This window comes from Carcharhinus amblyrhynchos, chromosome 21 (genome assembly GCF_965287045.1).
Source record: "Carcharhinus amblyrhynchos chromosome 21, sCarAmb.v2.hapA, whole genome shotgun sequence".
NCBI lineage: Eukaryota > Metazoa > Chordata > Chondrichthyes > Carcharhiniformes > Carcharhinidae > Carcharhinus > Carcharhinus amblyrhynchos.
Window position 1 is genome coordinate 24,658,805 of NC_137344.1, and position 17,230 is coordinate 24,676,034.

General features: G+C 43.5%; 1 protein-coding gene and 1 non-coding gene across 7 annotated transcripts in view; both read right to left on the reverse strand.

Annotated features, from left to right (window-relative positions):
- The window catches only part of ccdc57 (coiled-coil domain containing 57), a 206,771-nt gene that overhangs the window by 109,189 nt on the left and 80,352 nt on the right, over window positions 1-17,230 (reverse strand). For all 6 annotated transcript variants that reach the window (XR_013889108.1, XR_013889109.1, XM_080208852.1 and 3 more), the window contains exon 7: window positions 7,777-7,977. Coding sequence is in view for 4 of the 6 variants with exons in the window: in XM_080208852.1 (XP_080064978.1) it covers window positions 7,777-7,977 (201 nt within the window). In the remaining 2 variants the exon portion in view is untranslated. The remainder of the gene's footprint in view (window positions 1-7,776; window positions 7,978-17,230) is intronic.
- On the reverse strand, window positions 15,130-15,288 carry LOC145356742 (U1 spliceosomal RNA). The gene has a single exon (XR_013889213.1). It is a non-coding gene; the product is annotated as a U1 spliceosomal RNA (small nuclear RNA).

Here is a 17,230-nt window from a genome sequence, read left to right on the forward strand (position 1 = left end):
AGCGGAGGCTTGCCCAATGGGAAGCAGTCAGCAGGAATTTTAAAGTATTGTTGTAGGTTCCAAGTGAAGGCTAGCTGACTGTAAGCTGCAGATGTGGCCCTTTCCTTTGGTGCACAATAAACGATGTTGGTGACGGGAAACTGATGTTCAGCTGAATTACTACATTGGCAAAGAGGAGAAAATGATTTTTTTTCCTACCTTTCCCTCCGGACAACCTCCATAAGTCAAGAACCTTTTCTAATAAGAAAAAATCATTGTACCTCTTTTTGGGAAACTCAAGCTCTGTGACACCAGTGGGAAAGACTGGGCCCAATATACTGAGTGCACGTGTTACTTCTTCCATGCTAACAACATTGTAGGAGACAGAAAACAAAAAGCGATATTGTTGACAGCAGGGAGGTCCCAACTTTCAGTATGATAAGAAGCCTGACCCATGCTTCAACATGGCTGAGAGGACTTCTGAAAAATCTGTCACCGAGTTCTTGGCTAGTTTGTGGAAACTAGTTGAATATTGCAAATTAGGACCACCTTGTAATGAAATGTTGGGAGACAGATTGGCTTGTGACATAAACGACCTAACCGTCCAATGGAAGCTGTTGGCAGAATCCAATTTGAACTTTAAAAACCCATTGAAATAGCCTTGTCAATTGAGAAGAAAGATAAAGGAGCTCAGGAACTACAATGGGCATCAGGCAGCAATGTCCTCCATTTAGGGAGAAGGACCTCATGCAATCAGTCCTCAATGGAGAGTGCTTGTGTAAATCGGGTGTTAAAGGGCTCTTTCAATTTAAGAACTCTAATGTCACCACCAGATGGGTCAAGGAAAGACAGTAGCGACCCCAAGCACATTAGAGAACATACTCAAAGGTGCAGTTGCCAGATGATGGATTATTGCAAGCACTGTTACAGGACACAGCTACGGCAAGGCTTCAGGAATAGGCAAAATGCACGCTGCCTAGGAAGAAAGCCAAGGCCAGTACCTGAGTGTACCATAGAATCCCTACTGTGCAAAAGGAGATAATTCTGCCCATCAAGTCTGCACTGACTCTCTGACAGACCATCTTATCCAGGCCTCTCCATCCCATAACCTCACTAATTTTCCCAACCTACACATCTTGAGATACTAAGGGGCAGTTTAGCATGGCCAACCCAACTAACCTACACATCTTTGGACTGTGGGAGGAAACTGAAGCACCCAGATGAAACCCATGCAGACATAAGGAGAACATGCAAACTCCACACAAACAGTTACCCAAGACCAGAATTGGACTTGGGTCCCAGGTGCTTTGAGGTAGCAGTGCTAACCATTGGTTAGCAGGTATCCCATCTTCCAGAGACTGGGACAACTGAATCATGTTATTACAACGAAGATTGCTCCATTATGGTGGAATTACGAGTGAATGGCCATCCCTTGAAGATGGAAATGGATGCAGTAGCTGCAGTCTCTATTATCAGAGAACAGACCTACAAGCATCTCCAATTAGTCATCCAACTCCTGAGGTTGGAAGATGTGAAGCTCGGGCTAACCATCTACACAGGAGAACCTTTACAAACAAAAGGGACCACAATAGCCCCAGTGACTTATAGATAGCAATCAACTCATCTCCCACTTATTGTTGTACCACAAATCTGATGGGGAGAGATTCGCTGAGCTGGTTGAAGATCTTCAGGCGAGGCATGGGGGATCTGTATCAAGTTATTAATAGATACCCTGGAGTTTTTCAGGAGGACCAGGGAAAAATAAAAGAAGCCAAGGCCGAGATCTATGTTGACCCTGATGCGACACCTAGGTAGTTCAGAGCCACATCAGTCTGTGCTGGAGAAGGTGGAAACGGAACTAGGATGCCTTGAAAGTTTGGATATAATATGACTTGTTCAATTTGCAGAACAGGCCACATCCATTGTCCCTGTTCTTAATCCCAACAAATCAGTTCATCTTTGTGTGGTCTATAAACTTTATAGACAGTCAATTGGGTCTCTGAACTCCATACTCTGGATCAAAGATTTGAAGGCTGAGTTAACAGTTGGTGAAATGTTCTCCAAGTTGGACATGAGCAATGCTCATCTTCAGCTTGAATTGAATGAGCCCTCCCAGAAATATGTGACAATCAGCACACATAAGGGACTCTACATGTATACCCTCTGGGGTCACGTCACTATGTGCCATTTTCCAAAAAGTTATGGAGAGCGTCCTTCAAGCGCTACGCAAGGTAGCAGTATACTTAGATGATATCTTGGTCACAGGGGCTTCAGAACAGAACAACTGGCCAACCTAGAAGAAGTCTTGCAGAGGTTTTCTTAAGTGGGTGTTTGCTTAAAGAGGGAGAAATGCATCTTCCAAGCAGCTGAAGTAATCGAAATAGGTTACTAAGTAGATGGCAAGGGATTACATCCAGTAGAGGATAAGGTAGAGGTTATCACGGAAGCAGCAATCCCAAGGACCCAAAAGAGAAAATGCTGGAAAATCTCAGCAGGTCTGGCAGCTTCTGTAAGGAGAGAAAAGAGCTGATGTTTCAAGTCCAGATGACCCTCTGTCAAAGCTTTGTCAAAAAGGTCATGGTGACTCAAAATGCACTGCACATAAACAACAGGGGAGCTGTTAATGGGAGGATGGTTTCGTACCAGATTGAGCTTACTATTCCCAAACTTGGCAGGCAGGGTGGAGTCTCAATAGCAAAACCAAAAAATAAACTTCAATTCTGTGAGGACAGAAAGGACTTTTTCAAAGTGTGATCTGGTTCATGTAACGAACTTTGGGGATGGTCCCAGATGGCATTGGGGATCAATATGGAGAAAACAGAACCAATATCAAAGTTCAGCGTAAAGCCCTAAAGAAGCACTTGGACCATTTCAGAAACAAAGAACCCCTGCCCAGACTGGCCATGGAGATAGTCGCTGCCAGTGCCAGCCCTCAGCTCGAAGTTGACTTTGTGTTGGCCACTCTGGATGGCGAAGGTATGGACTCGGTGATGGAGGCTGGAGAAGTGGAAACCTGCATCAAGAACCCTGCAATGCTCCCTCTGGAAGAAAAGGTCCCCTGTTCAGTTTACAGCACCTAATCCACCCCTGCCTTTGATGAATCTCCAACTGAATATCAAGTGACAAAGACCGAAGGTGGGGGAGCGGGGGTGGTTTGGATGTTATGCTGGTTATGAAAGCCATAGGGGATCATCAATAGATCAGACTTATTTAGCAAGCAGAGGCTCAGCCATTGAGATGGGATCAGTTGCGGTTTATAAACCGTTACTCTATCCATGCCACTGTTGTAGATCCTCAGATGAAGACAACCTGACTGTAAGCTACAGGCTCAGCCTTTTTCTTTGATACAAAGGGTTTTGGCGTCGGGAAACCGACGTTTGACTGAATTACATGTATGTGTGGGGCAGATATTTATACAACTGTAGGCCACCAAGGCTCTTACATATTTGAGAAAGGGAAGAAAATGAGTTCCAAAATGGAAATTGTCATTACAATCTCCACTGAGCCACGACAGATCAGCCATGATCTTATTGAATGGCGGGGCAGGCTCGAAGGGCTAGATGGCCTACTCCTGCTCCTATTTTTTATGTTCTTATGTTCAACTGACAATACAGGTTCATTCCAGTAACTTGCAAAGGCTGCTGAAATGAAGATGAAGGAACTATATTAATATCTCTTGTGATTTAGATCCACTTAGAAAATCAATTGACAGATACTTGGGATGGGGAGGGCATATTGAGGTAAATGAAGATTAGACCAGAGTATTTGGAGGGGAGGGCGAGGAAGAATCGAGAGTAGTAGTAGTGCAGGAAGTGAAACGGACACAGTAGACAGCCCTGAGAAGCACAGGTGGAAGCAGTAACTTTTGGTAGAGGATAAGGAAGCACTGATATAGAAGGTGACATCATCAGGATAGATGTGAAGGAGATGGAAAAACTGGGAAAATGGAACAGAATCTTTACAAATATTGGGATGAGAGGAAGTGTAGTCAAAGTACCTGTGGGAATTAATGGGCTTATAGTGCATTCTGGCTGATAACCAATACCAAGATTTAGAGTGCAAGGAGTGGGGGAAAGGAAGAGTCAGAGAATGAAATATAATTGTGCAATTTTAAGCAAAGTTGATGAAACTTTCCAATTTGGGGGAGTACAGGAAGTGACATCAATACAGTCATCAATGTTCCAGATAAAGAAGAAAAGGAAGAAGGTCCCAAGTAGGACTGGAATAAAGTATGTTCCCATTGGAGGAGTCGAATCAAAGTAGTTGTTTAATGCAAAAATAAATTTAGTCAGGTAGAGTGGCATGCTGATTGATGGAGATTGCTTGAGATTTTATTGAAGGAAGAAGCAGAAAGCTCTTTGGTGGGGATGGAGGTTTAGAGATACTGGACATCCATGGTGAAAATAAATGGTAAGAAATCTCACAACACCAGGTTAAAGTCCAACTCGTTTATTTGGTAGCAAACACCACTGGCCTTCGGGGCATTGGCCCTTCATCAGGTGAGTGGGGAGTTCTGATCACAAATAGGGCATATACCCTGTTTGTGATCAGAACTCCCTACTCACCTGACGAAGGGGCAAAGCCCCAAAAGCTATTGGCGTTTGCTGCCAAATAAACCTGTTGGACTTTAACCTGGTGTTGTGAGACTTCTTACTGTGTTTACCCCAGTCCAACGCTGGCATTTCCACATCACGAAAATAGATGGACCAGGAAACTGTTAAAATGGTAGATAAAAGTGTGAAATCCTGGATGTAGGTTCGAAGAGATGGGCAAAGGGAGGAAGAAAATATAGCATCACAATTGGGAGAAATTAGCTATATGAGACAAGAACATTTTGAAATAATGGGTCCACCAGGGTGGTCCTGTGGTGGATCTTTGCAAGGAGGCAAGAGCGAGTCAAATGGAGTTGGTGGACGATGAGATTGGAGGCTGTGGCATTGTAGTACTGAGGGAGGTAGGAGGAGAGTAAAAGAGTTGTCATTCTGCCTCCAATATGTAGAGGTAGATTTGCCAAATAACTACAGCACTGCCTTTGTCAGCAAATTTAAACAGAACTGTTAAGATTGGAGCGGAGGGAATGGACTGCAACAAATTTAGGGGGAGCAAGATTTGAGTGTACAAGGGAAGCAGTTATATTGAGGCTGGTAATTCCCAATGAAAGAATCCGGAAAGTGTTAGAGGCTAGAGCAAGGGGCCCATGTAGAACAAGAATTCTGAAGATAGAAGAGATCTTTAAGGGTGTGCGGGAAAGACTCCTGATCAAAGAGCTGGCTGCAGAAGTGAGTGTGACAGAAGTTACATTTTGTGCAATCAATGTGGTATAAATCTTAGATACTGTATATATGATGCGTACAAAAATGGGCACAATTCAATATACCCGTACTTATCTTAAATTTTAAAAAACATAGTTGAAGGAAAAGGAGATGAAACACCATTTTGCAGCTGTCAAAATGCTGTGCTGCACAGATACAATAAAGATTTGAGAAACACTGGCTTAAAGCACCTTAAACCAATAGAGCTCAATTAAAACTCTCCTAGAAAAGACTAAAATGCCCCTGCTATCCAAATCATTCCTATCAAGCAATTTCTGTAGAATGAACGTTGAACAAAACTATGGCTGGGCAACTGCTCTATTCAAACTGACGTTTCTAATTATAGAATACCCATACTGTATTAGGAAATGTAATCCACATTGTAATTGACATTACAATCCTTGGTAGGTCATACCAAAGGACATACATAACTGTAGTTAAAGGAGCAGTAACTAGTTCTGTCTTTCAAATATTTCACCTGATAAATATTAGCTGCAAATTATTCTCCTTCTAGAGGAACATAGGGCAGCATGGTGGCAGGGTGGTGAGGCAGCACGGCAATGGGGCAGCACGGTGGCACAGTGGCTAGCACTGCTGCCTCACAGTGCCAGAGTGACTGTATGGAGTCTGCATGGGTTTCCTCCCACACTTCTAAAGACGTGTGAGTTAGCCATTGGCTATGCTAAATTGACCCTAGTGTCAGGGGATTAGCAGGGTAAATGTGTGGGCTATGAGAACAGGGCCTGGGTGAGATTGTAGTCGGTACAGACTTGATGGACCGACTAGCCTCCTACTGCACTGTCGGGATTCAATGACCCTAATTTAAGTATATCCCATCTACAGTTTAATACAGGTATTTTGTTGATTTCTTAGGATATGGTGTTCTACGATTTGCCTTCTTTATATTGCTGTCTGCATTTCATAGTATAAAATTTGTAACTTTTTTTTGACAGACGTTCCACGTGTACGTACATACTTCAGCTTTCACAGACGAGCTACAGAACATGCGAACTCTGGATGAGTCGCATTGTGTATGTTTCAGTTTCTGTGTGTCTTTTTAATCATCATCACTTCCTATAAGCCTTTTAACCACACCTTCAGTATTACTCTCATTCATTCTGAATAAAGCATTCGGATAAATTATAGGAGAAACAGAGGAATATGCAGTTTGGTACAGATGCTTATGCTGCAATTTCTCCCACTATTCTTCCCTTTTTTATTTATTTTGGTTAATTACTTGTCCAACTTTTTCTCTCAAAGTTCGTATAGTTGAATTTCTAGTATATTGTTTTGTTCTGCAAATGGGGGTATTGATGCAATGAAGAGGATTTCCCCAGAGTTCGTCCACTGAAACTTCAGCGATAACTCTAGAAAAATGAAAATGGCAGTTTTTAACCACTGACACTGTTCATCCAGAGGTTCTGCCAATCTTCCGCCGGAGTATCCCAGCAATAATTATACCAATGCAAATCTTACTGTCGTGATGATGATGATGTACCCTTATTTCAGGCAGGGAAAGGGAGTTGGGGGAAAAGGGGGAAGTACAGAGAGGAAGAGGGGAAATATGGGAAGTAGGAAAAGGAAAGAGTGGTTCATGAGGGGAGGGAAGAAAGAATAGGAAAGAAATGAGGGGACAGGGAGGGGAGTGCCAAGGAAAAGGAATTTGACCAACAGGTGCTGGGATATTGAGTCATGGAACAGAAGGGGAGAAGGAGTGCAGTTGGCGGAGAGTCGCATTGCTGCAGATAAGGAATGTATTTGAGGTGGTATGTTATTGTAAAAGGGAAATTAAGCAGAAATTGAATGGCCTGTGACTGATCTCAGTATCCTAAAGGTATTAAAGCTGTGATCAAAATATTACCAACTCCACTGCTTGATAACTAGGAGATCAGCTTTCCCCCGCCTCACTGAATAAAGCTTGAGTCCTCTTCAATCAACCAGATTTTGACTCAATCCTGTCCATTGCTAGGTGCTTTTTCCTGATACAACAGGTTATCCAATTCCTGCTTCATTTCCCCATAGACCTGTAGATGGCACAGTGATAGATGTATTTTAAATATCAAGGCCATTGCACCATCAAACCTGGTGCCTCACCACAGTAGTAGAGATTGTAATGGTAGGGGTTTAAATTTATTTTGTCTCCTGATGGATAAAGGCAAAGCTTAACCTAAATCAGACACTTCTTTCCCCAACTGAAACTTCAGTTTGTGGTGAGATGGAGGCTCTTGATTGCCCTTCTTTGAAGAGATAATTTTGGTGTCTGTTCTCCCATGCTCCACCTTTCCCACACCACACTCCCCATCCTTCTTCCTTATACCCTTTCTTCCAGTTCTTACCACCATCTACACCTTTCCATTCTAATGCCTCTTCTACGCCTGGATCCAATTATTTCTTTACCTTCCTATCTGACGGTAATCTGAATACTGTACGGGGAACAATAGTATAAGAAATTCTCTAATTCAAGAAGAAGAACAATGTCACTTACTTTTCAATAACATCCTCCTTCTCTTTTGTGGCATCTGCATGGCTCCATTCCATTCGTCGTTTCTCCATTTCAGCTGTCTCCAAACTCATTTGCAGTTCACGAATATTGTTCTCCAGCTCCCTAATCTGCTCTGTATGTAGTCCCTTTGCAGCAGCAAGCTTTGCATCTCTCTCACGAGCAAGACGATCTAACTCATGATGTCTAGAGAAATATTAGACCTTTTAATTTAGTAGAATGAGGCTGTTAAAAAAATCAGGAACTTTTCCTTAATTTGGAACAAAATGCCCATTAGTGTTAAAAACACCTATGTTTGTGATTATAGTAAGGTCCTACAGGGAAAACACAGTTCAAAAACTCTCCGATATTGTTTGTAAAATGCATTCCAGCCTAAACTTTTTCCTTTAAGAGTGGCTGTTGAATTAGCATCATTAATTAGCACCAATTAATGTGAAATGTCAAGTCAATTTGTATTCAAGATTCACACAAAATGGAAACAGTGTTTGAACTCAAACCTGTTTCAATAGTGTATGAACTCAGAGAAAACACATTAATGTCCTTTGTCTTGATTAAACTAATGGCCTCTTCTCCTCTGCAGTCCATTACAATACTACATAACCACCAAAATATTTCAAGTGGTTTGCAGTGTAATCCTATCAGCAACGTTAAGAAGCACATGCCTTACAAGTGATGCGCCATACAAAATGCTTCACAAAAGGTTCATGACAGAATGGTTCAGAAATGGAAAAGTTCAAATTGGGAACAGAAAATCAAATGTATGCTAGCTGCGCAATAACAGACATAAAATATGGGTTTGACTTCTGAGCTGAATTGACACATCTCAGCAGAGTGGTGTCGTGGGAACAACAAATGGCGTCAGTGATTCTGGGCTGGGTACTGTTCACGATCACAAACAAGTAATTTGCTGAGTGTAGGTGAAGACAGCGTCAGGTTTAGCTGTGTCGAACCCATTAGTTTAGCAGTCCATCAGTATGATTGACTTAACTCACAAACTAAAATTGGCCTCCTCGGCTGCGACACTGGAACAGGTGCCCATGGAACAGTGCACAAGTGAGAAGATAGCTCCTTCAGGAAAAATAGAAGGGAAAATATGATAGGAAAGGAAAGAACTAAGTATTCTCCAAACCATCTTAATTTGAGAAAAGAAGATTGAGAGGGAGGGTTGACTCTTAAAATAAGATTCAGACACAAGATGATCAAATTCACAACACACACACACACTCAGTCTTTAATGAGTAGCAATCGGACTTCAAAATACAGGAAGAGTATAACCACTTCAGTCCAGGAACAGGAGAATAATTGAGTTATTACAATCAATACAAAAATGATCAGAAATTGTGTAACACTATGGGTGCGATCATACTGGCCATTCATGCTATGCTTCCGCTGCAGCGAAGTTGTTACCAGCCACATCTCCATTCACTGAAGTGAGGTGGGAAAATCCTGTCAGTGAGAACGGCTATAACATTCCGGCCTATGGCCGGAATTTTCCCAAAGAGGTTCTAAGTGTCAAATTCACGGGAAAATTGAAGTAAATCATGCTTTTTTTTTTACAGTGGGAGTTCACACTAGAATCCCCTCAGTACATGCAATGCAGAAGCCACCAGTGTGGTATCGCTAGATTTCAGGGGCCGAGGCCTAATTCACCCAGGAGGCTGACAATTTAGGGCCCCTGTGCACGCGCATTGGCACTGAACTATCATCCTCTTGATCGCTGGCCAGCCAGGGACCCTGCAGTGCTGCCCCTCCAACCCCGCCAGTCCCGAACACCACCTCCCCACCGGCCCGGACCACCCGATCCGTCTTTCCCGACCCCCACCCTCTGAAGCAGTGGCGATCCCCCCACCTCCAGCCCCCATCGATTGCAATGGCAGAGTGGCAGCAGGACACCCCTACCACCTCCTAGGCCCCACCCACAATAGGCCCCGCCCACTTGGCACTGATCCATGCCCAGTGGGTAGTGTCAAGGTGCCCCCTGGGCCTGAGCACTTTGCCCCTTGGGCACTGCCAGTGTCCATGCCAAGGAGGTGCCCATGCCCAAGAGGCATCACATCCCTGCCACCTGCCCTCTCGGGGAGGGGGGGGGCCCCCAAATGTCCCCCCTTCACTCCAGCAGGGTTGTCCTGCTAGTTCCTTGAAAGTGGGAAGCTAGACTGATCCCTGCCGGAGTGGAATACTCCTGGCGGGATCGGAGATGCTAGCAGGCCCAATAATCACATTTAAATTACATTAATATTAGATTAAAATAATGTACCTGGTGTTTCCGCTGATTTCCAGTGCGAATCAGATGGCACTGGATATCCGGCGCTGGGAGATGCACGTGCATTCACAAATTGGCTGACATGTGATTCTCCTGGCCAGCTGCACTAATTTTCCAGTGCAGCGGGATGGGAGAATCACTCTGTCTCCATGATACAGGGTCCATGGAAATGCCATTAATAGTGACTATTCCTGGCTAGCTTCCACACTTAAATTCATCCAAAACTCATACTCACATTTTATTCATATCAACTCTGCTGCCATAAATAATATTTGCATCAAATCCCATTCACCCATCATCCTTATGTTCACTGACCTACATTGGCTTGTGATCCGACCACCCCTTTATTTTAAGAGTCCCAACCTTGATTTCAAATGGTTCTATCAGTTCAGCCTTGCCATATCTGAATCGTCCTCCAGCCTTACAATCCACCGAGATCTTTGCGTTCCTCTAAATTCTGGCCTCTTGCACATCCCCAATTTTCATTAATGTCAGCAATGCCTTTAGTCACCTGGCTCTAAGCTCTTGAAATTTCCCACAACCTCGTCCCTTCTCTACCTCTTCTCCTTTACAATGCTCCTCAAAACCTACCTGCTTGACTAAACAATTGGGTTACCTGTCCTAATATCTCATGCAGCTTGGTGTCAATGTTTTTATGATAGTACCCTGGTGAAGTGCCTTGATACCTTTTGCTTTGTTAAAGACACTATATAAATGCAAGTTGTTATTGATGATGATGGAATAGAACTGTTCAGGCTCGTACCATATTGAGTAGAATATTAGACAGATGTTCAGGAAAGATTGTTTTCTTCATTCTTTGTATCATCATCTTGAGAACAGCACTTGTCTTTGCAGGAAATTGGAGTGACACGAGCAGCCTGGGAGCGCAGGGCCTGTGGGCCTTTCAGCAGCTTTCACAGGAAACATTCAGCACTGTAGCCCAAAGGCAAGTGGAGAATAAGGATCCTGAGAAGAAGATGATGTTGTTCCAGGCGGAAAATGGGATACCAGTGACGCACTCTGACACTGGTGCCCACAAGACTGTGTCTTCAACCCCTACTCTACTCCTTATAACCCTATGACTGTGCGGCCAAATTCCCCTCCAGCATGATTTTGTTGATGACACTACTGTAGTGGGTCGGATTTCAAACAATGACGAGACAGAGTATAGGAATGAGAAAGAGAATCTGGTGAACCGGTATGACGACAATAATCTCTCCCTCAATGTCAACAAAACGAAGGAGATTGTCATTGACTTCAAGAAGCGTAGCGGAGAACGTGCCCCTATTTACACCAATGGGGACGAAGTAGAAATGGTCAAGGGCTTCATGTTTTTAGGCGCCCAGATCACTAACCTGTTCTGGTTCCCCCAAGCTGACACTGAAGTTAAGAAAGCTCACCAATGCCTCTACTTTCTCAAAAGACTAAGGAAATTTGGCATGTCAGCTATGACTCTCACCAATTTTTTACAGACGCACCATAGAAAATATTCTTCCTGATTGTATCACAACTTGGTATGGCTCCTACTCAAGACTGCAAGAAACTACAAAAGGTTGTGAATGTAGCCCAATCCAACACGCAAACCAGCCTCCCATCCATTGACTCTGTCTACACTTTCTACTATCTCGGAAAAGCAGCCAGCCTAATTAAGGACCCCACGTATCCCGGACATACTCTCTTGCATGGTTTATTTGATGATAAAGTTTGTATAATTCAGGAATAAAGTGATCTTTCACATGGAAAGAAACACCATCCTCTCCTGCCAGAAATTAAATAGCCTGACAATACTTACCATAGGCAAGTTGTCATTATTTAATATAATGGGAAGTGATGCGCAGAAGTTTAAAAACCATTTAGAAACTTTATCCATTTCAGTTACATATTTAGGAAAAATAGTTAGATTTACATTGACCTAGATTCCCCGAGAACTTTATCAATTCTTCCTACTGAAAGCCTGGAAAATATAAATAAGAACATCAGCAAAACACTGCAGCAGGAGGTTGGTAGAACACCTAGAGAAACCACCAGTATGTAAATGGTTAAAAAAAAGCTTCGTCATTTCTCCGAAGTTTTCACCTCTTTCCCAATTAAGTTACAATGGGAGATTCTCAGATATTCTCCCCCTAAACCATTCAACTTGCACAAAAGGGATATTTTGTTACATGCCTAAAATCATGGACCTCAAGGGATCGATTAGATCTTCAGAAGAACCAGTTTGCAGGTTTCAGAGGGGATACGCCCCAGGACCCAGGTGAATAGTGATGTAGCGTATTGCTGGGTTAAGCCAGAAGTGGTAATGGGAATTGAAGGTTGTGGGTTGGCTGAGGCCCACCTAAGGTCCTTTTGTATGGGTTACTTACCTACAATGGGAAAACCAATCATGTGTTAGGCCTCTTATTTGCACGTTATGGGCCTGACCTCTGCTTCAGGAACGGGTAAAGCGTGCTTCTTTTGTCCTTATCCAATACGACGGGCAAAATACTTTTGGCTAGAAGCGTGCTTGCATATTATGCCTGTCATTTTGAAGCCTTGGGTGACCAAGCAATGTCTGAAGAACAGGTGCTGTGCGATGCAATAGCTAGGATATCCATTTACTAGAGTGGGAGTGACCAGTGCCATTGAACCCAAAGGAAGGTAGTCCAGCAATATAGATGCCCTTATGTACCCCATTCCATTCCAGTACATCTAATCCTCAGTTGGACTTGAATGAATGGGTCCGCGGAGGAGCCCTGAAATTATGATTGCTGCAGTTACAATTATCAAACATTTGTTAAGAATCAACACATCATTTTCCTGAGGTAATTATTAGAGCTCTTTGAATAACACCCGGTTTAGTACGAACAACACCTGTCTTAGAAATTTGAAATACTAACATTTTATCAAGGATATTTGAATGTCTTTTTGGCTTAGTCTTGCTACTACAATGGCACAGGCATTAAGAATCTAATTGACAGACATATGGAACTATTCAGACTATTCATAAATAAATGTTGTCATTAGGTCCAAAAATAGGATGGGTGACTATTCAAAACAGAAAGGCATGCCTACAAAGGAGGCATCTGATGTCTGCATTGAAGAAAGTGCTGTGGGGGCAATCTTACCAAAAAATTCTAAGTGACAAACGAGTGTGAAAATGGGAGAGAATCCCACCGATTTTTTGGGCAAGCTCCAAGCCGAAATTGTATGGCATTTAGTTATTAATAAAAGAGCCCAGATGTGATGCCCACCAGTATTCACCAGTGGTGTGCACCCACCAGTGTACACAGTGCACTGGGAAGTCTCCTGTCACACTACCGTCCCCAGCCCCGATTGCCGTCCTGGCTAATCACCACCACCCCTCCTTCGATATTCTGATCCTCTCCTGCCCCACCCGATCGCTGCCCCGGATATTGCTGATCCCCAGCCCCCTACCAACTGCAGCCCCAGCCATCGCTGATCCCTATCCCCAATTGCTGCCCCGGTTGTTCTCCGCGCCACCGGCCAATCTCTACTCCCACCTGATCGCCGCACCAGACATCACTGAACCCCACACCAGGCATCGCTTATCTCTACAACTCCCAATCACTGACCCGGACAGCGTTGATCCCCACCCAATTGACTGGGGGTTCAGCCGGTAAGTTCGCCCCCGTATATTTGTTAGACTAATAACAAATCAGGTGGCAAAGAGATTTAGTGGAATAGGGATGTTACAAGTTAGTTTAATGTTTTTGTTAAGTTTTCAATAGGTTGCTTGTTCAATACTTGTAGACAAGACTGCAAGAATAATTCACTCCCAGAAGCTACTGGATGGAATTTTCTCAAAAAAAATTTGAAATGTAAAACGGGCAAGAAAATGGAAGGTGTGCAATACAGGGGCTGTAATGTGAATCTCGCAAATAAGGGGATGGATTCTCAGCTCACCCGTGAGGCTGGCTGCTGAGCTCGAAATGTGCCATTGCACAGGCGACCCGATCTCAAAGTATACTGTGTACACAGTGCACTGGAAGATCTGTCACCTCCAAGGACATTGCCCTCTCCCCTGATTGTCATTCCGAACATTGCCCTCCCCACAATCACAGCCCCATCTGACTGCCCCTCCCCTTCGATCGTGGCCCCGGCCAATCCCCCCCCCCGATTGGCACCAGTCAATCAACTCCCACCCGTTCCTACACTCCTAAGCCACCTCCATCATGGCCCTGCTCCCTCAGGCCCTACCCCATGACGCCTTACCCCCTTGGCAGGGTGCCCAGCAGGCAATACCAGGGTGCGAGGCTTGTCCTGCTCCCGACTGTCCAGGTAGCTTCAGGTCTCCAGTCCCACCCACAAGGCTATCACATCTGATTCATGTTAGTAGGGATGATCTGTGATCCTCACCAGTGAGGACATTGACTAACAAGGTAAGTCAGCGCAGACTGTTGTGTCTTGAGCTTGTTAATGACATGCTAAACATGTTATTAATATTTAAATCAGCCTGAAGTTCTTCCCAGGCGTGAGGCTGATTTTGCTGGCAGATCAGGGCAGGAAAGATCACAGGAGGTGAGAGTGTGGAAAATTTACCAACTCACCATGGGGTTGACACATGGGTGGGCAAGTGCCGATGTAGGCTCTTCCGAAGGCCCCTCTTTGTTGTCTGGGAGTTAGTCCCTGTTGCTTTACAAGAGTTTAAGCACAATAGACCTCATCTGCTTCACCACCCACCATCCATCCCCCTCCATGGCCCCTCATATGCCCCATGCCCACTCACCCAATATCCACTGTGGAAAGCCATGTGGCGATGAAATAAGATAGATTTCTAAGAAATTAATACAGATCTTACTATGTAGAATCATAATGAAAAATCCCTTGTTTATCAAAATTAACATTTTTACAGAATGGTTAATCGCGTACAAAAATGAACCTGTGTTGATATTTTTAATCCTTTGATAACCTTTTAAAACTGTTAATCATTTAACTCAGAAACCCTGCTGAGATAATTTGGCTGTTGAAACTTGGCCAAGCATTCATAGCGAATAGCCCTTAAAGAAATGTCAGCATAGGACTCAGCAGAAACTGCTCAAATGGAAGCTATACCAGCTGGCCTGTCAAAACAGAGCATCATAGATTTTTTTTGAAACAATCATAAAACAAATTTTGCAGTTGAGTATCCCGCAATTTGGGGACATCGCAGGCGTCAGCACACCCGAAGTGCAATGGGTTAGTTCACCCAGGACGAGGCTATCTGCTTGATCATAGTTTCACCCCTGCCAGGTAGCTGCATTCTCTGAGTTCTATTCGAAGAGTTTCTACATATAGGTAACTATATTGCAATATATTAGTCTTCAGAGATACATCTGAAAACATGTCTAATATTGTGAAATATATTTGTTGCAAATTTGATTTTTCTCCGTATAGATTTTGTATGAACTTGCTCATGAAATAAAGAGTTTCGCTTGAAATAAATCTTACAATAGGTTGTTGATATGCAGTATTACAATCACTGTAAAGTAAGAAAAGTAAACATCCAGCTGCATGATACAAAAAAAATCAAAAAAGATGAAATGTTTTTGTAACAACAGACTAAAACATTGCCTAAACACCATTTTCATGTACTCTTCAAACTACAGAGCAGAACTTTTCACTTTTACTTTTATCACAACCAAAAAAATCCACTTCACAGGCATACTTTACACTGTCCTATAAGCAATTATTTGATTTTCCTGTAGTCCTAGTTAAAAATGGTTCTTAGCTTCCTGGGTTCACTTCTGTGTCTTTCTCTTCTCAGTTTGGTGGCTTTTAAACCCTTAGTGGTCTTCCATGGTGAGGGTTTTTCCTCTTATGTAAACTAGGCAAAACTTCCAGCCTTATTTCAAATCCTCATAGATTAGTGAATAAATATAACCAATGGCAACATGCCATGTGATAGGAAGCAGATGGGGATTGGGAGTAAGGAGATGGGGATTGGGAGGAAGCATTTGTGGTCTAGGGCACTGCCAAATAATTATAGAACTCTACAGTGCAGAAGGAGGCCATTTGGCCCATCGAGTCTGCACCGACACAATCCCACCCAGACCCTATCCCCATAACTCCATACGTTTACACTAGCTAGTCGCCCTGAGACGAAGAGGCAATTTTAGCATGGCCAATCCACCTAACCCACATATCTTTGGATTGTGGGAGGAAACTGGAGCAACCAGAGAAAACTCACATAGACACAGGGAGAATGTGCAAATCCACACAGACAGTGTTCCAAGCCAGGAATTGAACCCAGGTCCCTGGCACTGTGAGGCAGCAGTGCTAACCACTGTGCCATCCATAAGATATTGGATTGTACTGGGATACGAACCTGGGTCCTCATGCTGCCAAAGCACACACTCTGCCACTAAGCTGTGCTACCAGCCATTTTCAGTACAAGTTGGTTATATAATGATGTTTCTCTATTAAACTTTTATTTTGGATTTACTTTGTGAAGTTGGTTTTGTATATTATTGTTTGCTACTAGAGGATTCTTACTGCTGGATAAACAATTAGGTCTTTTTCAGAGAATCACAGAAACACTACAGTACAGGAGGAGGCCATTCAGCCCATCAAGTCTGCATAGAACATAGAATATTACAGCACAGTACAGGCCCTTCGGCCCTCAATGTTGTGCCGAGCTATGTCCAATTCCAAGATCAAGTTATCTCACTCCCTATAATTCTGGTGTGCTCCATGTGCCTATCCAATAACAGCTTGAAAGTTCCTAAAGTGTCCGACTCCACTATCACAGCAGGCAGTCTATTCCACACCCCAACCATTTTCAGAGTGAAGAATCTACCTCGGACATCCCTCCTATATCTCCCATAATGATCCTTAAAGTTATGCCCCCTAGAAACAGCTACATCCACCCGAGGTAATAGTTCTGCACATCCACTCTATCAATCCCTCTCATCATCTTATAAAATTCTATTAAGTCGCCTCTCATCCTCCTCTGCTCCAAAGAGAAAAGCCCCAGCTCCCTTAACCTTCCTTCATAAAACCTATCCTCCAAACCAGGCAGCATCCTGGTAATTCTCCTCTGCACTCTCTCCAATGCTTTCACATCCTTCTTATAGTGAGGTGCCCAGAACTGAACGCAATATTCCAAATGTGGTCTCACCAACATCCAGTATAGTTGCAGCATAACCCCACGACTCTTAAACTCAAACCCTCTGTTAATAAAGGCTAACACACTATATGCCT